This window comes from Bison bison, unplaced genomic scaffold (assembly GCF_000754665.1).
Source record: "Bison bison bison isolate TAMUID 2011002044 unplaced genomic scaffold, Bison_UMD1.0 scf7180017864531, whole genome shotgun sequence".
Lineage (NCBI taxonomy): Eukaryota > Metazoa > Chordata > Mammalia > Artiodactyla > Bovidae > Bison > Bison bison.
Window position 1 is genome coordinate 2,654,836 of NW_011495081.1, and position 23,928 is coordinate 2,678,763.

The window sequence follows — 23,928 nt, forward strand, 5'->3', positions numbered from 1 at the left end:
TAAAATTTTTTATTGGAGGATAATTGCCTTACAATATTGTGCTGGATTCTGTCATACATCAACATGAATCAGCCACAGGTATGCATATGTTTCTTCCTTCTTGAACCTCCCTCCCATCTCTTACCCCATCCTACCCCTCTAGGCTGTCACAGAGCACTGGGTTGAGCTCCCTGTCACACAGCAAATTCCCACTGGCTATCAGTTTTGCATATGGTAATGTATATGTTGCCATGCTGCTCTCTCAATTCATCCCACCCTCTCCTTCTCCTACTGTGTCTGCAAGTCTGTTCTCTATGTCTGCGTCTCAAGCAATTGATATTCTTTTAAATTAATTCTGAGCCATCTCCTTTATTTCATCTCAGTGGGTAATGTTCCTTGTTACCTTTTTTGTTCAAGCCTATAACTGTTTTTCCCAATTGTATGAGGATTTGTAAGACTCCACCCCCCCTAGTGAGATCATGTTGTCATCAGACTTAACCTAGTAGGAGTTGGGGATTAGATGAGCCTCTGCAGAAGTTTCAAAAGAACCTCACTGAGTAAAGCCAATTTTATCCAGAACCACTGAGGTTCACAGATTTTAATTAACAATTTCAAATTTGTAATATTACTTAAATTTCAAATGAGTGAGAATTTAACACTATATTAAAGGAGCCCAGGCAAAAGGACACGAGTTGCGTCACAGAGACTTATTAAATGTGATGGAAATTCAACAGACGAATGCTGGCAAACAGGTGCAAGAGCTGAATTAATTTCCAAACCCTACCACTCAGGGGGAATTGCAATGCATCACGTTGACAACCACAGCACATTGTTAATTTCATTCACAAGTTTAAAAATCTCAATACATTTGAACATGTGAATGTATCAAATTTTAAAAAGTATAAGTAGCATAAGGGTATCCCAGAACTACAAATGATAATTTTTCTCTAGGACCTCAAGTCATTTATCTAGCCAGAAGCATAGTGTTTTTTATGAATGAAATCTATCTTACCACTTCCACATACAAATTGTGTTCTATTATTATATGTCGTGCAGCCTGTTACTAAGCAAGGTTTTCTCTTACTTTTAATATGAAATTCCTTGTGAGTCAGAGGAAGACTGAATATTCACTGCTGTAGTTTCCAATGTCTGCTGTCATGCATAAAGGGGATTTTTAACAACGCTTCTGGTGGTGCTAAGTGGTGATATTCCTGGAGTTAAAGAAAAAATGTAACAAACCAAAACTAGATAAATGCAAAGGCTGATTTGGTGATATTATTAAAGGTGGTAAGTAGTAAGCTAAAAACCCAGTATCCTCAATATGTTTTCACCAAGAATTTGCCTACTTTGGAGTCACTGGTATATTTGAGCCTTTGATAGAAACCCTGGAGTATTTCCACATAAATCTGCATGCATACACAACATATTACAAAGATTTCAGGGATTTTATGAATGTCTACCGTCAGCATACCATTTATGGTACATCTTGATCTTTGGGACTGGAAGAATATCTCTTATTTAGTGGATTTTCCCCTTTGCCACCTACCATACACCAGGCCCTAAGCCTGGGCTTGGGGATATAAGGAAAATACAAAAAGTTTTTGGACTTTTTACAACCTAGAAGGGGTTAATAGGCAAATAGCATAGAGTAATAAATAGTTTGATAAAAATATATATTAAAAGGTCACTGCAAAAACTTTCTGGAGAAGATTGCACTTTAGTGAGTATTAAGGATGAATAGACATAAGCTGTGGGCTTCCCAGGTGGCTCAGTGGTAAACAATCCACTTGCCAGTGCAGGAGACGCAGGTTCAATCCCTGGGTCAGAAAGATCCCCTGGTGAAGGAAATGGCTAACCCATTCCAGTATTCTTGCCTGAGAAATCCCATAGACAGAGGAGCCTGACGGGCTACAGTCTGTGGGGTTGCAAAAAGTCAGACACAACTGAGCGACTGAGCATACACATGCACAGACATAAACTGTAAGAAGAGGGAAAGGTCAGTCTAGGCTGAGAATGAGAGCAAGGAGCGCTACCTTGTCACTGCTAAAATTGTGCGTTTACAAGAAATGCATAATAACAAATGTATGGGAAAATCTTTCAGTCTTCTTTCACCATTTCTCAAGAAGCTTTAAAGAAAAAAAAATAAATAAAGGATCTTTGTTTAATTCCCCCAAATTTTAGCCACCTGAGCCCTTTATTCCTAATTATACACAAGCTTGTCCACCCTCATTTTGCTTAGCTGAAAATTTTAAGCATTCATTTTTCGAACATAAAGGCAACTGTAAAGGGCCCCCTTCCAGCAGGTGAGTCGGGAAAAGCCCAGTATGTACTTCATTGGATGAGTCTAGATTCTTAATCAAAAATGTGTAATCAGTACCTGCCCCAAAGTCTTTTGATAATGGCAGCAGTAGCAACTGTTTCTTTTTTAAACCCACTATCAAGAAAGCTGATGAAAACAGACAAATGCACAGTCTAATAACCTAAGCTAACAATATATTATTTTCAATGGAACAAAAAGGACAAAAGCCAAAGGTATTCATTACCGTTCCCAGGGTAAGAAACCAGGGCAGTCGCTGCCTTTGCCAGATGCGCAGTCTTCAGTCTTCACAATGCACATCTCCCCAAGGGAAATGTGGAGAGAAAGCCAAACTCTTGCAACTTGATGCAAAGTGATTTGGGTTCCATTACAACATCTCTCAGTAAAAGGCTATTCAGGCTTAGAGTAAAGAGTCCACACTCATTTTCTCCCAGAAAATGAGGTTGTTATATAAAACACCAGACATGGAATCAGAGCTTCTGGAAATCACTCTAAACCATGTGATTTAATCTTAACTTCCTTAAAGGCTTATCAGGAAAAAGGAGATGAGATGGTTTAGTTATATACAGTCTTAAAATTGCTACCTTGTTTGGGGCACACTTCAAAACTCAAGAACATTTTAAAGAAATTTTTTAAATTACATATATAATAAAATAAAGGGTGTTTTATTTTTCTTTTTAGATGAATTAATGCTAATCTGGGTTTTTCAGAATGTGTTTCTTAGATGAACTAGCCAGAAATGTTATGCCTTTCTTCTGGGCAAGTTAGATTCATTTTGTATTACAAAAAAGGAGTGTTGGAGTGGACTTCTTGTTAAAAAAGACCTGAGTTCTCATTTGACTCTTGTGAACTTGGAAAGATACATATAACTCCTTTGTCTTTCACCTTTAAATGGAAATATGGATATTTCTTACCTCTCAGAATTATTATAGGAATTTTACAGCATAATTAAGATATTTAGAAAGGTTTAACACAAAACCTATTTTCAGTATTTTCCCAAGTGTGTTACCCAGCAAAGGAGTTCTGTGGAATAGATGTGCTTAGTCATTCAGTCGTGTCCAGCTCTTTGTGACCCCATGGACTGTAGCCTGCCAGGCTCCTTCGTTCATAAGAATTCTCCAGGCAAGAATACTGGAGTGGATTGCCATGCCCTCCTCCGGGGGATCTTTCTAACCCAGGGATTGAACCCTGGTCTCCCACATTGCAGGCAGATTCTTTGCCATCTGAGCCAGTAGGGAAGCCCATGGAATAAATAGTTGTTATTAAAAATTAAGAGTTATTTCAAAAAGTTTGGACATCCTAGGTAAACAAAGTTATATGGTTACCTTCAGAGCTTTACAACGCTAATGGGTATTGTGGATCTCCAAGAAAAGAGTATAACATGCTGGGTTTCTTAGACTTGTGAGACAATAGACACCTTGGTGTTTGGTTGGGGATGCAAATGCTACAGTTTATATTACTATTCCCCAGAACAGCAGTTTGAAAAATGAGAGTCAAGGTCCTCCTCCCACTCCCTCCCTCTCCCCCTCCTCTACCACCTCCTTTATCTTTGAGTAACTATGCTTAAGAAAGCAGATAACTTGTACAGAAAAATGTTCCATGAGAACTATTAATAGGGCAGTAATAAAAAAAGAACAGAGGAAAAAAATAATGCACTTAGAATGCCATAATATAAGTTAACTTGGAAGTGCACCATTAATTTTTACAGAAGGAAAATTTTAACTTCATTCCAAATGCCAAATGTTTTAGTCTAATGCTTAAATCCAATAAGCATTACTCAGATGCTTCAGGGGTTTTCAACAGCCCTCTATCCCACCTACTCTGCTATTAGTTCAGGATGAAAGTAAAATTAGTTTGGAACCTCAAATTAACATATCAAATCCTCTCATCACTCCATTTTACAACTGAGAAGAATAAATAAATGTGTGAAGTCACTTTCACATTCATAAAGTGACTACTTTATACCAAGTACGCACTAGGTGCTCCTGAGTATTTTCTTTACTTTTAGAATAACCCTGTGAAAAGTGTTACCATCTCCTCTTCTAATGGAGAAACAAACTCAGAAGTTGTGTTATTGCCCCACATCAAACAGTCATAAAAATGTAAAATATCTGATCACTGAACCTAGTTTTTCCTTTCTCAAGTTTAGCACTATTTCTATTACATCATGTCATCTTCGTATAATATCATTTCTAATGCTTTTCCATAGGCATTATTAAAATGTGTATGTGTAAACACACTACTTACAAACAGCCTGGCCATGACTTAGGTAAAGACAACTATTTAACTTTAATGAAGGACATATAAAATATTAATGGAAATACTATGTTCCATAGACGGATTGTTTGATATGATAATGTAAATTTTATCCAAATCAATTTAGAAATTTACTGTAATTCCAAGCAAAGTGTTTATCACTATATGCTTTATTATTTCTAAATTTAATTGGGAATAATGAGTGAAAATACCAATAAAATTTTTGAAAAGAAAGATAGTGGAATGGAGAAGAGGGACTTACTCCACCTGAAAGCCCAATATCCTGGAAAATTTTAAAAAGTAGTAATAATCTGATATTAGCAGAAAAATAGAGAAATATATCAGTGCAAGACAATTGAGAATCCAGAGGCAGATCTATTTGTATCTAAAAATGTAGTATTTGATCAAAGCAGTACTTCAAATGAGTAAGGAAATAATATGCTATTTCAGGGCTATTAGCTATATAGTTTTTAAAAAATAAAGTTAGATCTCTTCTTCATATTATACTAAAACTTCAACTTCTTGTGTATCAAATACTTAGATGAAGAAAGAAAACCAGAAAAACACAGCTGATTATAGCTATAATCTTGGAGTAAGAAAAGCCTTCCTAAACTTGACAGAATCTAAAAGACATGAAGAAAAGTCTATAGAAAAAAAATCCATAAACTGTAAAGACAGTCATAATCCAGGAACATTCTTTGCAACTAAATAGAGAGGCAAAGGGTTAATGTCATTATTTTATAAGCAGTTCTTCCAAATCAGTAACGAAAAAAGCAACATCACATTAAGATGTTCACAGACTTCATAGTGAAAATCAAATGGTCATTAGATTTGAGAAGATTCCTACTTCTACTAATGGCCAAAGAAATGCAAATTAAAACAGCTATAAGGTATCATTTGCCTACTATTAGACTGGTCAAGGTTACAAAAAGTGATAGTGTCTAGTACTAATTGAGGACGTGAGGAGCAAGACTCTCACAAATACTATTGGTGGAAGTAAATTGACACAATCTATTGATATTTAGACAATAAATTTAGAAGTATTTATTCAAATTTAGATGGGCATAAACAGTTTTTGACCTAACTAACACGAATTCTACAGGCATACTATCACAAGTTCACATTTAGTTAGTTACAAGTATTTTTCACTCATCTCACAGGCTAGCAAAGTAATGCTCAAAATTCTCCAAGCCAGGCTTCAGCAATACATGAACTGATCATGTATAGCTAATAGTCCAAATGGTCAAGCTGGATTTAGAAAAGGCAGAAGAAGAACCAGATATCAAATTGCCAACATCCGCTGGATCATTGAAAAAGCAAGAGAGTTCCAGAAAAACATCTCTTTCTGCTTTATTGACTATGCCAAAGTCTTTGACTGTGTGGATCACAATAAACTGTGGAAAATTCTGAAAGAGATGGGAATACCAGACGACCTGACTTGCCTCCTGAGAAACCTGTATGCAGGTCAGGAAGCAACAGTTAGAACTGGACATGGAACAATAGACTGATTCCAAATAGGAAAAGGAGTATGTCAATGATGTATATTGTCACCCTGCTTATTTAACTTATATGAAGAGTACATCATGAGAAACGCTGGGCTGAATGAAGCACAAGCTGGAATCAAGATTGCTGGGAGAAATATCAATAAACTCAGATATGCGAAGAACTAAAGAGCCTCTTGATGAAAATGAAAGAGGAGAGTGAAAAAGTTGGCTTAAAACTCAACATTCAGAAAATGAAGATCATGGCATCTGGTCCCATCACTTCATGGGAAATAGATGGGGAAACAGTGGCTGACTTTATTTTCTTGGGCTCCAAAATCACTGCAGATGGTGACTGCAACCATGAAATTTGAAGACACTTACTCCTTGGAAGGAAAGTTATGACTAACCTAGACAGCATATTAAAAAGCAGAGACATTACTTTGCCAACAAAGGTCCGTCTAGTCAAGGCTATGGTTTTTCCAGTGGTCATGGATGGATGTGAGAGTTGGACTATAAAGAAAGCTGAGTGCCAAAGAATTGATGCTTTTGAACTGTGGTGTTGGAGAAGACTCTCGAGAGTCCCTTGGACTGCAAGGAGATCCAACTGGTTCATCCTAAAGGATATCAGTCCTGGGTGTTCACTGAAAGGACTGATGTTGAAGCTGAAATTCCAATATTTTAGCCACCTGATATGAAGAGCTGACTTATTTGAACAGACCCTGATGCTGGGAAAGATTGAGGGCAGGAGGAGAAGGGGAAGACAGAGGATGAGATGGTTGGATGACATCACCGACTCAACGGACATGAGTTTGGGTAAACTCCGGGATTGGTGATGGACAGGAGGCCTGGTGTGCTTCAGTCCCTGGGGGTCACAAAGAGTTGGACAAGACTGAGAGACTGAAATGAACTGAACTGAAGTATTTTCCCCAGATCATGATTGCCTTTTTACTTTGTAGTTTTTCTGCTATATAGAATTTTTGAATGTGCAGCTCACATGTTTACTGCAGCATTTGTGTGTGTGTGTGTGATAGTAAAAACAGAAAACATCCCAAATATTCCTGCTGTGCTGGCAATTTGAGCTCTACCAGTGTAGAGATTGCCTCTGTCTTAATTACCATTCCCAGTTAGGTACTGTTCTTGACAGTACAAGCATTTGTTAAATGAACAGACAAAATGGACCATAATGTGTCTAGGCAACTGAAATTATTTTTAAAAGCAAGGCAGGTAAACAGACACTTGCACATACTGTATAGATCATTCTCTTTTTATAAATATACATTTATATACAAAGTGTCATGAATCTATTAAAGAACATTAGAAAGTATACATTTTGATTGCTTCTTGTATGGAATTTGAGTAGTGACATTAACATTTTACTTCATATACAACACGATATATTTTTTGCTTTTGTTTTTGTTCTCTAACAATGACTGTGTTTATAACTTCAAAGTGTAAATTCAACCATTCTTTCAATCTACTAACTGTTTTTGGTGTAAAAGATTACAGCAGTAAACAAAGTCTCTGTTTTTACTGAGTATATATTTTAATGGAGGAAAACAGATGGTAAATAAATATTTATCCCTGATATTTTGAAAAAAAATAATAAAACCATATAAGAGGACTCCAGTGACAAGGTGCTATTTTCCTTCTTTTCTAATGCTGCAATGTTTAAGAGACCTGAATAAAGTAGGGAGCTACCCATCCAGGTATATGTTGGCAGACAGATTTTCGTGGTACAGGTCAAAGGACCCAGTCTGCAACACTCCATGGATTAGTTAAGAGTACAGAGTTTGGAAAAATGGGGGTGATGAGAAGCAGAAGTTGTATATGACATAGAAACATTTGGCCACAGTAAGAATTTCAGTTCCCATTTCATATGATAGAAAGACCCTGAAAGTGTTGAACTGTGGAATGACATTGAATTTTTGTATGCACAAGATCTGCTGGTAACTGTGTGGAAAAGATGATGATGGCTGGCACTAGGGTGAGTGCAGTGAAATTGATGTGAAACGGTGGGGTTATGGATGCATTCCAGGTAAAGATAAAAAGCCACCAGAAGATGCTGATATGAGAAGAAGAAAAGAAAAGGATATGAAACTGTCAGGAATTTAAAGTACCACTGCAAACAAACCTGATCTGGAATGTGAGAATAAGTACCTCTAATGAGGCAGAACACTTCAACCATTTTCTTGAATAGCTAGGGTCAATCTCTTATGGTATGAATTTTCCCTACTTTACCATGAGAGATGTAAGTGTCAAATAGTGTCTAGAAGTATACTGAAATTAGAATTTGTTATCCCTTAGTGGATTTAATGTTCATTTGCTCTTAAATATACATTTTTTTAAGTGTTCAGTTCAGTAGAGTTCAGTCACACAGTCGTGTCTGACTCTTTGCGACCCCATGGATGGCAGCATGCCAGGCCTCCCTGTCCGTCGCCAACTCCCAGAATTTACTCAAACTCATGTCCGTTGAGTCGGTGATACCATCCAACCATCTCATCCTCTGTTATCCCCTTCTCATCCTGCCTTCAATCGTTCCCAGCATCGGGGTCTTTTCCAATGAGTCAACTCTTCGCATCAGGTGGCCAAAGTATTGGAGTTTCAGCTTCAGCATCAGTCCTTCCATTGAATATTCAGGACTGATTTCCTTTAGGATGGACTGGTTGGATCTCCTTGCAGTATAAGGGAACCTCAAGAGTCTTTTCTTCCAACCCCACAGTTCAAAAGCATCAGTTCTTCAGCGCTCAGCTTTCTTTATAGTCCAACTCTCATGTCCACACATGACTACTGGAAAAACCGTAGCCTTGACTAGATGAACCTTTGTTGGCAAAGTAATGTCTCTGCTTTTTAATAGGCTGTCTAGGTTGATCTCTTTTAATTTCATGGTTGCAGTCACCATCTGCAGTGATTTTGGAGCCCAAGAAAATAAAGTCTCTCACTGTTTCCACTGTTTCCCCATCTATTTGCCATGAAGTGATGGGACCAGTCCATTCTAAAGGAGATCAGTCCTGGGTGTTCTTTGGAAGGACTGATGCTAAAGCTGAAACTCCAGTACTTTGGCCACCTCACGCGAAGAGTTGACTCATTGGAAAAGACTCTGATGCTGGGAGGGATTGGGGGCAGGAGGAGAAGGGGACAACAGAGGATAAGATGGCTGGATGGCATCACTGACTCGATGGACATGAGTTTGGGTGAACTCCAGGAGTTGGTGATGGACAGGGAGGCCTGACGTGATGCAGTTCGTGGGGTTGCGAAGAGTCGGACACAACTGAGCTACTGAACTGAACTGAACTGAACTGGTGGGACCAGATGCCATGATCTTAGTTTTCTGAATGTTGGGCTTTAAGCCAACTTTTTCACTCTCCTCTTTTACTTTCATCAAGAGGCTCTTTAGTTCTTCTTCACTTTGTGCCATAAGGGTGGTGTCATCTGCATATCTGAGGTTATTGATATTTCTCCTGGCAATCTTAATTCCAGCTTGTGCTTCATCCAGCCCAGCGTTTCTCATAATGTGCTCTACATATAAATTAAATAAGCAGGGTGGCAATATACAGCATTGACATACTCTTTACCCTATTTGGAACCAGTCTGTTGTTTCATGTCCAGTTCTAACTGTTGCTTCCTGATCTGCATCCAGATTTCTCAAGAGGCAGGTCAGGTGGTCTGGTATTTCCATCTCTTTAAGAATTTTCCAGATTTTGTTGTGGTCCACCCAATCAAAGGCTTTGACATAGTCAATAAAGCAGAAGTATATATTTTTCTGGAACTCTCTTGCTTTTTTGATGATCCAACGGACGTTGGCAGTTTGATCTCTGGTTCCTGTGCCTTTTCTAAATCCAGGTTGAACATCTGGAACTTGGTATTGAACGTATATTAGTTTTCAATTTCCTTTTGTAGTCTGTTTTATTGACGTAATTTTGCTGTTTTAAAGTATTAGGAGGAAAACCGTTCTGCTCTTTTGAAAAATTGAGAAAACTTGTGGTTTAGGATTTCAAAGATGTTAAGTGAGATAAAGTTAACTTAAAATCTCAGTAATATTTATGCATTAATCTTTGGGGGAAGTCTTGAACTTAAACTATGGGAGAGTTGAATGAAAATTTTTAAGTAAATTTGCAAATCTTACCAAGATATTCTCATGTCTTATATTAATCTGTAAAAGAAAATAAGCAAAAATAAAGTTCACTTTGCATAGTTGCTCATTTCAGATAATAAAGGTTTTCATGTTTGCAGGGCCTCAGTTTCAAATTATTTGCAAGTGATCCACTGCATGTGCAAATAATATTAAGGACATTCCCAGTCTGTATCAGATATCATTAAATACATGCATGCAGTTGTATTCAGACAGTGAAATTTTTAGCAAATGTAAGAGTTCAGTTGTTCCATTAAAATCATAATTTAGTACCCATAATCACATTTGGCCAAAAAGTGGGATATAGAATGGGATTTGTTTCATGACATTATTAAAATTCTATTCATAATGTTTTCTCTAGGAATATTATGTTCTTTATTTAGTCACTTATTGATGTGACTGAATATTATACTCTTTGTTTATTCATCCAGTGATGTGAATAAAACTGTTTGTAGTTATGGTCCTAGATTTTTATTCATTTGCCCATATTTTTTGTTCATTATCTATTCATTATCTTTTTAACAAACATTTACTGAGTGTTTACTACAGCAGTTTTTCATCTTGGCTGCAAATCAAAATCCTCTTTGAAGCTTTTGTAAAGTACTGATTCCTGTGTAATAAACCCCTGAAACTGATTCAATAGGTGTGGACTGCAGCCAGGCATCTTTATTTTTTCAAAAGCTCCACAGGTGACTCTGACGTACAGTCAGGATTAACAATCATAAGTGTCTGTTAAGCAGGAGGAATATAAGAGTTAACATGAAATAATTCCTGTTCACAAGGAGACTGGAGTAGAGTAAGACAGACAAGTAAATTAGTTATTACAGGAGTGTGATAAGTGCTCCACGAAGGGTACGCACACCTCTTCCAATTTAGAACTAACATACATTGGCTTGGTGTTAAGGGAATCCATTGATGGACTATAAAATAGAAAAGGGAGATTTTCTCTCAGTACCAAACCAAATGACCCAGATTGTGCTTGAGTCCATATTTTCTGTCTTACCTGCTCTATGCCTTAATCAAATGAATTAGCCATACAAGACTCTGTGATTAAACTCAGGAAATGGAAAAACAGAGAGACCAGTTTCTATTTCTGATAACAGGATATGGGAGATGAGAAAGCAGTGGAGAAGGATTGCAAAACAGCCAGCTCCTCAGAGTTAGGGAGCAGGTATCACTAATATTTTTCTTCCTATGGCCTAAATTAGAGTCCAGCTCATAGGTAGACCTTGGTTCTAATATAGTTTTTGAATCTTTTTTCCTGATTATTTGTAGGCAACTGTTCCTACCTAGTATAGACTAGCATACTTAAGAGGACTCTGTAGCAGAGTTACTCTCTGACTAGTGATTCTCACAAGGAAATCATTTTTGCTACCTCAGAAGCACAGGACATTTACTGATTGTCCTTTAACTTTCCAATTCAGACAAAGATCTTGTTTAATTCTTGATAGTAGGACTGTCTTTTCTTATATTTTTGTCTGTCTGTAACATTAACAGTTGATGTTTTGTTTTTACTGTTTTAATTTCCATTACCATATCGTATTTCATACACTTTTGTTTCTTTCTTATTTCATTTTACACAATCTTTATCGTCAGCCTCTCTTCTGATAATTACAGACACAAAAGTGCCAGTATAAAGGAAGAGAGGATATAGTGTCTTTGATCCCCAGAGCAGCACTAAAAAGCTCCACAAAACCACACATTGTCCATTGCAGTCCCTTGTCATCTCCCTAAAAATGCAACTTGGGGAGGCTGACAGGACCACTCCTAGAAATCCTACTCAGGAAACCCAGTGGACATAGTCCAGGTTAGAATTCCCTAAGCAGAAGTAAATGCCAGAAGGAAAGCTTCATGAAATCTAGTTATCCTATTATCTTCAGGATCATCCATTCCTAAATATAAATGAAAGCTCTTATTTTCTTTCTCCATTATCTGATAGTGACAAGGCCTAATTAAACCTTATAAAGACAAGCTTATCTGGTTACATTGGTGTTAATTTGTGAGCTCCAGAGTCATATGTAGGGTGAATGAACTTAATGTGAACATGAATTATATAAACTTGAGGTTGCATAATATAAAGTAATAAAGTCACTTTATCTGAATACTTTGAAATAAAAACAGATTTCTTCAATTAAAATAATTAGGAATCTTGTAGTTCTATATCTAGCTGGCTACATGAATTGTAAACTATAATTATGATACAGGAAGGTGCCATTTTAGCTGGTAAACAAAAATGCCTACCATATTTTTTCATATCAAATGAACCAATGCTGTTGTTTATGTAGAATTTCTATGGAGATTTGGGGGCTTCCCTCATAGCTCAGTTGGTAAAGAATCCACCTGCAATGCAGGAGACTCTGGTTTGATTCCTAGGTCAGGAAGATTCCCTGGAGAAGGGAACCGCTACCCATCCCAATATTCTGGCCTGGAGAATTCAAAGAGTCAGATACGACCAAGCAACTTTCACTTTCATGGAGATTTCAGACATACTGCATTATTTTAGCATTTCCTATTTTTATTAGCTTTCAAAAATATATCTAATGATAATATCAACAAAGTATTAATTAAGCTTTCTCCTTTTCTGTCATTTCCTCTATTTAGTAACATATATCTAGGTATGGTTAATTCAGTGGGCTATGTTAAAAAACCACATCCTCAAATATTTATCTTTAAAATGTGATAAAATACAAGGAAAGCTAACCAGTTACCATGTGGAGCCATAGTTTAATTTCTACAAAATATTAGAGATACTAATTCATTGGGTTGCAAAGAGTCAGACACGACTGAACTGAACTGAACTGAACTGAAGCTTTAAAGCAGAAATATCCTACAGTATTTATTGATCCATGTGTTCCATGAATGTTTGCCTCCTATTTTACATTAAAATCCATGTACATTAAAACATATATTACATTTCCCCTTTGAAAAAATTAGTGTTGAATTAGGCAAGGTTTGAATCACTTAAGGTCTTCGGGAATGCAGCCTTCCTGAAGCATTCTCTAAGTTCAAGTTCTAAATCATGCATATTTGTTGAGATCCTTAGAATGTTTTGAAACACATTGCCCAGTGACTAAAACTCTTGCCCTGGAAAATGGAGAAATTGAATATCAAAGGGAAAGAAGTTGAACTCCCTCCTCAACTTTGACTTTTGTTTCTGAGAGACTTGGTTGTTGGAAGATAAATTCCCTAGTGTCTAATGTTTTCCAGCCTTTCAATGAAGTAGATTTTGTGGAGGGAAAAGTGAACACGTAACACTGATTTGTTAACGTCAGATGGCCAGGTTCTCAGCTCTGAGATACATATAAAATATTATTTGTCCCCTCTCTAATCCAGTTTCCTAAAACGATTAATCAGATTTGTCTTAATGCACTTTATTACCAGAGGTACAGATTACTAAAATATGTACTATTATTAAGTTGTGAGATTCCCTTATATGTGAATAAGAGAGTTTTGTCAGATGTATATTTTATGGTTTAGTATTTGCTCTTAGGTTCATGATCCATTTTGAATTAAGTTTTGTGTATAGTAAGGTGTAAGGGTTGAAGTTCATTTTATTTTGTACATATAATCACTTTCATTGAAAATCTTTCTGCATTGAATTAACTTGACATTTGGTCAAAATACAATTGCATATATAAATGTGGGTCATTTTTCTAAGAGGTGTAAAATTTTGGAACTATGTTATTTGGTGCATATGCTTTTGTAATTGTATCTTACTGCTATCTTGATTATTTTCTCTATAAGAAATGTTTATTTTGGGGTCTAGCAATTCTCCCTGGTGGCTTAGATGGTAAAAAATCTGCCTGCAATGCAGAGACTTGGGTTTGATCCCTGGGTTGGGAAGATCCCCTGGAAGAGGGCATGGCAACCCACTCCAGTATTCTTGCCTGGAGAATCCCCATAGACAGAGGAGGCTGGTGGGCTACAGTCCATGGGGTCACAAAGAATCTGATTAGTGACACGGTCTATTGGACTTCGTGCCCAGACACAACTGAGCAACTAAGCACAGCACAGCACAGCACAGCAATTCTCCATTTTAGATGTTTATTTGTCTAATGGTAATATAGTCTCTCTGGGCTTTTTTATGCTTACTCTCTACATGATATACTTTTCCACAGCTATTTGCTTATTTTTATTTGTATTTTTAAATTTAATGTACATTTCTATAATGTATAATTATATAATTTATTAGGTACAATGTATAATTAGGTCTTGACAATGACAGTGTATAATTAGGTCTTGCTAGTTTTCAGTCATACACTCTACATTTTTATTGATGTTTAGTACATTTATATTTAATGTGATTTTTTTTTTATATTTGGATATATTGTCTTCCATTTTTCCTATTTGTTTTCTCTTTGCCTCATTTTTATTTTCCTGTTTTTCTCCCTTCTTTTATGTTAAAATATGTTGTGGATTATTTTTATTCTCTATTAATTTATTGGCTTTATTTCTTTGCATTATTTTTATTGAATGTTTTAGAGACCACAATATGCAACTTTAAATTCCCATAAAATACAAGAACCTTGTGATAGTGTAGCTTCATTTATGCACTCTGTATCCTTTGCACTACTGCTGTCATATACAATATATTTATATCTATATTATAAACCCTAGAATATTGTTATAATTTTGCTTAGAGTCCTGACTTTTAATGAAATTAAGAATGACGGAAAGATAGTCCTGTCTTTTAAGAAGTTAAACATATTTCTTATTTTCATATATCACTCATATTTTCATTATCTTCTCTCTATCTAAGTTATCACCTGATGTTATTTCAGACTGAAGTATTGGCTTTTGCATTTCTTGAATTTAAAGCTATTAGCAATGAACTCTCATTTTTAAAATTCATTTGGAATGTCTTTGAACCTTTACTTTTGAAGAATGGTTTTAAAATAGTTTTCTTGGAAGACAGCTTTTTTTTCCCTCAACAATTTGAGTTTTGTTCCAGTATTTTTTTTTTCTTTTTCTTTGTTGTTTTCAAAGTTTTTCTTACTGTCTTCAGCTTGTAGTAGTTTAATTATGATGTGTCTAGGTGCAGTTTTCTGTGTTTATTCTATTTGAGATCATTGAACTTTTTTAGCTTAGAGTTAACATTTTTCATCAAAGTTAGTAAGTTTTTCATTATTATTTCTTCAAATATTTGTTCAGCCTTTTGTCTTTCTCTGTTCTTGTTTAACTCCAATTAACCTTAAGAGTTCTGAAAGATGTTACTGACACAATAGTTTTAAACTTTGATGGAATGCTTGGCAATAAAATGGAGAAATATGGATGAAATGACACAATTTTCTAAGGAAACAATTCCTTAAATATATATAAAACACAACCCAGTAAATTTACAGTGGAAAATATTAATGTGACCCATTTGTCCTCTTTTCCTGTTTTTACAAAATCTGTCTGTAGGTGCCTTTCCTCCCTCTGCTCTTTATGCACGAAAAGATTTGCTACAGCGACCTACCCATATTGCTACAAAGACTTTTCAAGCTTTTCGTATATTTGTGAACAATGAGCTCAATGAACTTTACACAGGACTGAAGACAGCTCAGAAGTTTCTGAGACCTGGTGGTCACCTCGTTGCCCTCTCCTTCCATTCACTGGAGGATCGCATCATCAAACGATTCCTGCTTGGGATAAGCATGACAGAAAGGTTTAACCTAAGTGCTAGACAGAAGGTGATACAAAAATCACAGTTGGATTCAGATCAGGAAAACAAGGAAGGCGTCTCTACAGGAAAGGCCCCTTTAATGTGGAAATTGATACACAAGAAGGTACTTACTCCAGAAGATGAAGATGTACAGGATAACCCCAGAGGACGCTCTGCCAAGCTTAGAGCAGCGATCAAATTGTGAGAAAGTTTTCATCATCTAATCCTTCAAGATTTTCCTCACAGTTTCTCATGTGATATTCCTGGACAACCTAATGTAAGAAAGTGTGGCATATATAAAGGTGTATAACTATATATGTGTGGAGCTAGCAGGTATTTAGCTCTTTTTTTCCCTCAAAAAGAAAAACAAAAAGACTCTTTTGTTTTCTTTTGACATGGCATGTCCTGAAATAAATATCAATTCAATATGGCAGATGGGTCGGTCATATTCTTTATTTGGAAGAAGTTGTGATTTCTGATATGGGGATGATTGTCTTCCTACACTGTAGCATTTGATGTATCTTTAAGGCAGTAACCAGTTATGCTGCTTTTAATATTGGTCTTTTTATTTGGCTTGGGGTTCTTCAACAGAAGCAGTGAAGTGTGTTCATAGTGCAGATTTTCTGTTTAATAAAGTTTTGCTGCCAAAAAAATGTATAAATAAACACAAAAGAAAACAGTTAAAAAAAAAAAAAAGAAAATGTAAAAAATATTAACATGATGTAGAAAGCTCAATTCAAGGAGCAGCAGTACCTCAAAACTGGAAAAGTATGTTTATCTTAGCAATATATTTGACTTTTGAAATGGTTAAATTCTGGTTAAATCCTTTCTTTAACCAGGAAATTTTTTAAAAGAAGAGGAGAATATGTGTATGTAAAATCAAGTTGTCAAAAGAGAGATTATAATTGTATCTGCATGCCCAAATTTCTGAATTTAGATATTCAGATTTGCAACAGAGTGTCTATGATTCAAATAGTTAATAATGATCATGAAATTTATTTTAATTTTTCTCCTTGGGAATAACTTTCTCAAATACAGGTATTACTATTTTTAAAATGTGTTACACTGATAAATTTAAATACTGAATTATAGTGTCATTGTTTTAAAGAGATTTTTCAGTATGAAATGTGCCATGTTTTCATATATTGCAAACTAAAAATGTAGAATTGCTCTAATAGCCTTCACAGAGGACGTTTCATAAAACTTATATTTGAATTCAATTGTGTTTATTATAGTAATAGCCCAGAATGCTTTTGATAAATAGTAAAATCTCTTTATCATTTGAATCCTGCATTTTTAAACTGAGCTATTCAAAATAGTCAAAGTCTATTGAAACAGAAAAGTTTATCATCTATTCCAGATACTAAAATCAATGTGCTCTTAATGTTCTTATTTACAGAGTTCACATGGTAAAGGATTCTTTAACAAATTGTTGAAAATAATTCATAATTCACATTACTTCTTATATGTAAGTATGCGTTTCTGATTTATTCAGTTATGATGCAAGTACTGAAATAGGCAAAGAAACAAAAGTGAGTAAAATACACTCACTTATAGTCTAGCAAAGAAGAGCGATGGTAGTTAACTAATCACTAAAATTAATATAAAATCGTCGAAGTGGTAAGGCCTGTATAGATGTAGTATGCTGTGCTATGCTGTGTTTAGTCACTCAGTCATGTCCAACTCTTTGCAACCCCATGGACTGTAGCGTACCAGGCTCCATAAAATACCATAAATACATCCAATAGCGATGCAATCCCATGACTGACAACATGGTACTTGATTTATGACTCAAAGAATGAATAAGAGATAATTAGCTATAGGATACATGGGCATGTTGATTAATGGTACATATCAATGATTGTTTTCTTAAGTAGTTCCCCTTGAAGTCATATTTATACTATTAATTTGCTCAGTAAACTATTTATTCAAATACAGGGAAAATTCATTTTATCAATTATAATTACAGAACCTAAGTTGGCGAATCCAGTGAATAAACTATCAACATAATTAGATGGGTGAAAGATAAGAATTAAAAACTTACATTTATCTCAGACTTGCTTTATCTACCTCTGTAATAGTTAACTTTAGTTCCCAAGTTTGTTTACCACTTTTAATTTACAGACTGCTCAAACCTGAGGATATCCCGGGTGGCGCAGTGGTAAAGAATCACGTGCCAGCACAGGAGACACAAGAGACATGGGTTTGATCCCTGGGGTCAGGAAGATTCCCCTGTAGTAGGAAATGGCAACTCACTCCAGTATTCTTGCCTGGAAAATGCCATAGACAGAGGACCCTGGCGGGCTACAGTCCAGGAGATTGCAAAGAGCTGGACATGACTAAGAGACTGAGTACACACGCACATTCAAATCTGAAGAATTCGGCAGTTAAATCAGAATAAGAAAATATTCTAGGCAGCAATGTGCTCATATTAGAAATGAATGTACCTAGCTTAATCCTCTGAATCCTTCCTAAAGAATTTTGTAAGTTCCTCTTTGTATGTAAGTCATATTTGTGAATGAGACTGATTCCCAAAGGTAGGTACCCATCTGAGTATGTGATTAGAATACAAAAGATTGCATGTAATACTCAAGAATGATTCACCTATGTCATCAATCATGTTTGGATGTTATATAACATGGGAATTTTTTCATTAGTGTTAACTGGAAACTGCCTGCACTGACTGTTGGATGACATCCTTCCAAAATTCATGTCGTTTCCAAAACCTTATAATGTGACTTTATTTGGAAATTCGGCTATTACAGATGTTAGCAGTTAAGACGTAATACTGGAGCAGAGAAGGCCCTTAACCCCATATGTCTGTGTCCTTATTCAAAGAGAAGAAATACAGAGACACAGGGGAGAATGCCACATGAAGACAAAGGCAGAGACTGAAGTGATGTATCTACAAGCCAGGGGACACCAAGAATTGCTGGCAACCATAAGAGGCTAGGAGAGAAGCATGGAGTAGATTCTCCCTCAGGAACTTTAGTAGGTATTAATAACTGCTGAAACCTTGGTTTCAGACTTCCAACCTCCAGAGCAGTTAGAGAATAAATTTCTGCTATTTTCTGCTGGCCAATCTGTGGTGGTTTATTATGGCAGCCTTAAGAAACTGATGCTCTGACCCCCCAAAAAAAAATCTTGAATTACATGCATTAAAAAAGTCCTGCATCAATATATAAAAAATTGGCTTCAAAATATTGTCGTATAAAAACATATTATCTATTTTTTATAATTAGGCTGTTTGCAACAGTCATTCTTACCTTCCTCTTAGTTGTAGGATGAATAATCAAATACATGAATGAGTTTCAAATGATTAACAATGGAGAATGATTTTGGGGAATTTAAACAGTACATATAGAAAATAAAAACAGATTATTAAAATGAATGTACATTGCTTTTCCAATAAAATATAAATTATGTAAAACAAGCAGTTGTTTTGCATTTCTGAATCTTTCTATTGACTGCCTCCGCCAGTCATATTATATAACATAGATCCCATTGTGTAGGACATCAGTTCTTAACAGTTTCAATAATTGCTCATTAAGAAATGAAATTTAGTAACTACATACAATTTTTAGTTGATACTCCTATTTCATATGTTCATTTTGTTTTGACAATTGTATGTTGGTTATTATGTAATCTTTGAAATTTCTAGGGTAATTTGGGGGAAGACACTATCAATTTTTTTCTATTTCATGTAATATGTGATATATGGTTTGTGCTTAAATTCATTTATATTGAGCTATTTATTATGTTACAACCAGTAGTTTATAAGATAATACAGTATGCCTCACTAGGTTTTTGAGGCTAACTAAAACCTCTTAAAATTTGCTTGTAAATATTTGAAAATCATATTTTATTTAGTCTTTGCAGAGTGTAACATATCTTCAGAGGTTTATAAAATTCTTTCCAATTTTTGTTTTTAAATAAGCAGAAATAATAATGAATTTATACTGTAGAATTTTTAATAAAATCTAAACTTCATTTGAAATCTTATTCAAAAAGTATGAGTCCATTCTTAATGGAAAATTCAAAAGGTACAAAAGATACAAAATTTATATCAGCACTTTCATTTGGTTATAAAGGAATATATATATATTTATTCAATAAATATATAGTAAAGCCTGACCTTTTAGGAAGAAATCAAAAACACCTCTCTCACTTCTTTCTTTTTATACTCCTTCCCTTTCCCTTTCTCTGTTCAGATGTGAATTTCTTCTGCCAGCAGCTGCTGCTGCTAAGTCGCTTCAGTTGTGTCCGACGCTGTGTGACCCCATAGACAGCAGCCCACCAGGCTTCCCCGTCACTGGAGTGGGTTGCCATTTCCTTCTCCAGTGCATTAAAGTGAAAAGTGAAAGTGAAGCTGCTCAGTTGTGTCTGACTCTTCGAGACCCCGTGGACTGTAGCCTACCAGGCTTCTCTGTCCACGGGATTCTCCAGGCAAGAGTACTGGAGTGGGTCGCCAGCAGAGATGACATTAATTTATATTTCACATTTACTCTGGAAAAAGAAGTATTATGCAATATTCATATGTACTCTCACAAACTAAACTCTACATTTTAGATTATTAGTAATGGGTAAGACAACTAAAAATCGCTTCTAGTTAAACTTCTCTAATTTTTATTTTAATGTACCTGTTTTTCTATTGTGTTTTTGTGATTGCTGCAGTATTCTAATAGATTTTTTGTGTGTGTTAGCAACAGTCTATAATAGAAAGAGATAAGCATTAAAATTAAAGGGAATTTTGTGAAGTGCTTGATAAATATGAATTTAATGACAGAAATCCTGATCAGAGATATATTTTTCTCAGAACCACAATGCCATATGTTCAATGTTGAATGAAGTATGGTTTGTAAAAATCAGCATCATATTCTAAAGAAACTAGATAGTATAACAAGCATAACTATTTTTATATTATTTTCTCAAATTTCATCTGTTTATAGCTACTATTCCCAACTAATGTTTGGTAACACACAGCATGATCTGCAGGAATACTAAGAGATAGTTTAAATATGAATTTTTTTAAGTCTTGTTACAGCCTAAATTTTCAGAAACATTAAATATTCAATAGAATTAGTTAATACAAGATGCAGTGGTGATAGTTCATTATACTATCATTTAGATGGGCCTTAAAATTCTTCACAAAGATTTTGACCACCTTACTCTTTTTCTCAGATAATTTACAAAGTAAAGAAAAAAAAATGTAACTCTGATATGCAGACCATAAGTTTGCCTTTTCGGTAATGTCATAACTCCTTAGGCAATTCTTTACCTTAAACACAAGGCATTTAAGTACAAATTTTCTACCATTAGCATATGCCCTATTAAATATATCTCTGCCCAGATGCTAGAATACAAAGCAGAAATCAAACAAGAGGACATGCTCCATTTCTGATTCTTGAGTAATAGGTTCTGTTCATTAAGCTCCATCTTTATGCCTGGCCAGTAATACTTGTCTGCCTTACACAAGGTAAGGATTTGTATTATTAAACAGTCAAATGGTATGGTTCTTCATTCTTTCACAAGGAAAAGCATTATCATCCAACTCTTAGAAATGCTAAATTGAGGAGAAGTCTGTATAGCCTTGTAAATAAAACCATTTGCTTTGGAGTCAGAAAAAAATGAGTTTAAATTCCAGGTCTGCATATATTAGCTGGATATGCAAACTGGGCATGCTCTTTAATATTCTGAGTCCTCATTCAGTTCACTTTAAAGAGAGGATGGTATTGGTACTTTCTCATCAGGTTGCTATGAATCAAATAGAAAATAATAGATATTTATGAGTTAAAAGTCATAATTACCAAAATATAACACATTTCTGGGCACCATGGCTAAGGAAATATATACTTTATTCCTAGTGGTTTTAAGTGAAGCCTCTGCATCACAAGCAGCAGTTGATTGGGTTTATAGTCAGTTTTATTACAGGGGAATTTTATTCCTATTTATTATTTATTTAACACTCCTCAGTATTTGCTATCATTTGACAAGGCATAATATAACACACAGTCTTTGCCTTGTGGAGTTTCCATTTGTAAGAAAACAAACTGGGAAGAAAAGAACCAGGTATTCGACATTCATTTAGGTTGGAAAATGTTATTTGTCCTCCTACACTTCCATATCAGTAAGTGCCTGAAACTAAGTGGTCCTTGTAGTAGTAAGATTCTCCAAAATACATTTTGAGGGGGAAAAGGAAATGAGTATTTTATGAGATAAGAGATGGAAGAGTTCTATAGGAGTGTTTTAAAAGTTTCCTATTTCTGCACTCTAAAGTCAGTGCAGAGAAACTACAGGACCAATAAAGTGTGTAAGTTGCAGGTTTTAAAAGGGAAAATAGCATGAAAGGTAAATGGACAGTTGACACTTAGAATGAGCTGACAAGCTCTTTGACAGCGCCACAGAAATGTATGTTACTAAAACAAGATCCATGTAATTCCCACACCTTTACCTTCATTTCAGAGTTTATAATTCTCTCCCTTTATCTCCATTTTGTACTCCCGTATCTCAATACAAAGCTTATCTTTGCTCCTTTTCTGTCTTCTCTAGGACTTATTTCAGTCAATTTTGCTTTCCCTTTTCAGTCTTCAATCCATTCTGCACTAGTATCTTTCCTTCAGTCTACAAAACTGTTCAAAAGTGAACCATGCTGAAAGCAAATCATAATGACTAAAATCTCTTCTTGACTATTTTCCTTACGCAAATACCACCATCATTCTGTTTTCTTTCATATCTTGACCTCTTATTTGTAAATATTTATTTATCTGGCTGTGCCGGGTCTTAGTTGTGATGTGCAGGGATCTTTAGTTGTGGCACTCAAGGTCTTAGTCACAGCATACAGGATCCAGTTCCCTGACCAGGAATCCAGCCTGGACCACCTGCCTGGGAAGCATGGAGTCCTAGCCACTAGACCACCAAGAAAGTCCTGATATCATGACTTCTTAAAGTCTCCACTACATCTAACTTTTCATCTGTATTTCATTTATCCACTTCTAGTATACTTTCTGTAGGAACTATTTTCTTAAAAATTAATGGTGACCTCTTAATTACCAGACCCAATATCCTCTTCACTTACTTAACCTCTTCAGCATTTGATACTGTTTATCCATCCTTCCATAAAAATCTGTGCTCCATTGCAGTCTCCAGAATCACTCCTGTAGCTTTGTCTCTCTAACTCTAATTTTTTCACAAAATCCTCTTTCTGTGTTCCATGAGTCAGAGCATGTCTTCTGTGAGTTGTTCACAAGGTATAGGTAGTCCTCGAGATGTGCATTTACTGACGGCAGTACTGTGAAATTCCTCCATGATCATCCATAGAGTAAATGAGAGATGAGTAACTTGCCAAGATAACAGATAGTGGAATGAACAGAGATAGGGGTCTTCCTGGTTGTTAAAATTGACATCAAATTAAGTAAGGTATGTACTAATAACTAGGACTTCAGCTTTGGTAATGGCAAACAATAATTTGGATCAACCATCCCACTCAGAACTAGAAAAAAAATCTAGAAAAGATTTTTTTTTTAAGTAAGTAATTTTGAAAGCACCAGAGGCTTAATACTGCAGTGAAAAATATCCAGAAGAAGGAAACTCAAAGTGGTTAGCCCAGCATTTGTAGCTGCCACTTGCCATTTCCACAAGGGGCAGCTGAGAAACTAAATATTCAATACGAAAATACTGAATCACTGTGTTGTACACATGAAACTAACAATTTTGTAAATCAACTATACTTCAAAGAATAAAAATGAAAGAAAATGTACAACTGAAAGACTGTGCAACTCATGGAACTTTAAAATGATAGTAAACATCTTACATTTCTGCACAGCGTTTTTATGGTGAGAAAAAAATCTTCCTAGATTTACATATATTGTGTATGATTTTGCTTTTCTCTTTTTAATGGCGCCATACCTACTTCCGAATCTATAAATTACACTTTTCTCATAGAAACCTCTTTGATGATGAAGAAAACCATGTTTAAAAGCCAGCCAGATGGTTCTCCCATTTCCTATTATGTACATTCGTGATATTCATGGGGTAGGGAGGGGTTAGGGTGAAGGGGAAAAAACAACTATCATGAGTGTTGAACCAATCTAGTTATTCTAGAATCTATCATTGTTCCTTT

At 35.5% G+C, this 23,928-nt stretch overlaps 1 protein-coding gene across 2 annotated transcripts in view; it reads left to right on the forward strand.

Moving 5' to 3' along the window:
- The window catches only part of METTL15 (methyltransferase like 15), a 220,816-nt gene extending 200,997 nt beyond the window's left edge, over nt 1–19,819 (forward strand). For both annotated transcript variants that reach the window (XM_010831792.1, XM_010831791.1), the window contains one exon: nt 15,569–19,819. In XM_010831792.1, the coding sequence (XP_010830094.1) occupies nt 15,569–16,014 (446 nt within the window). In that variant the 3' untranslated portion in view covers nt 16,015–19,819. The remainder of the gene's footprint in view (nt 1–15,568) is intronic.
- The last annotated feature ends 4,109 nt before the right edge of the window (nt 19,820–23,928 follow it).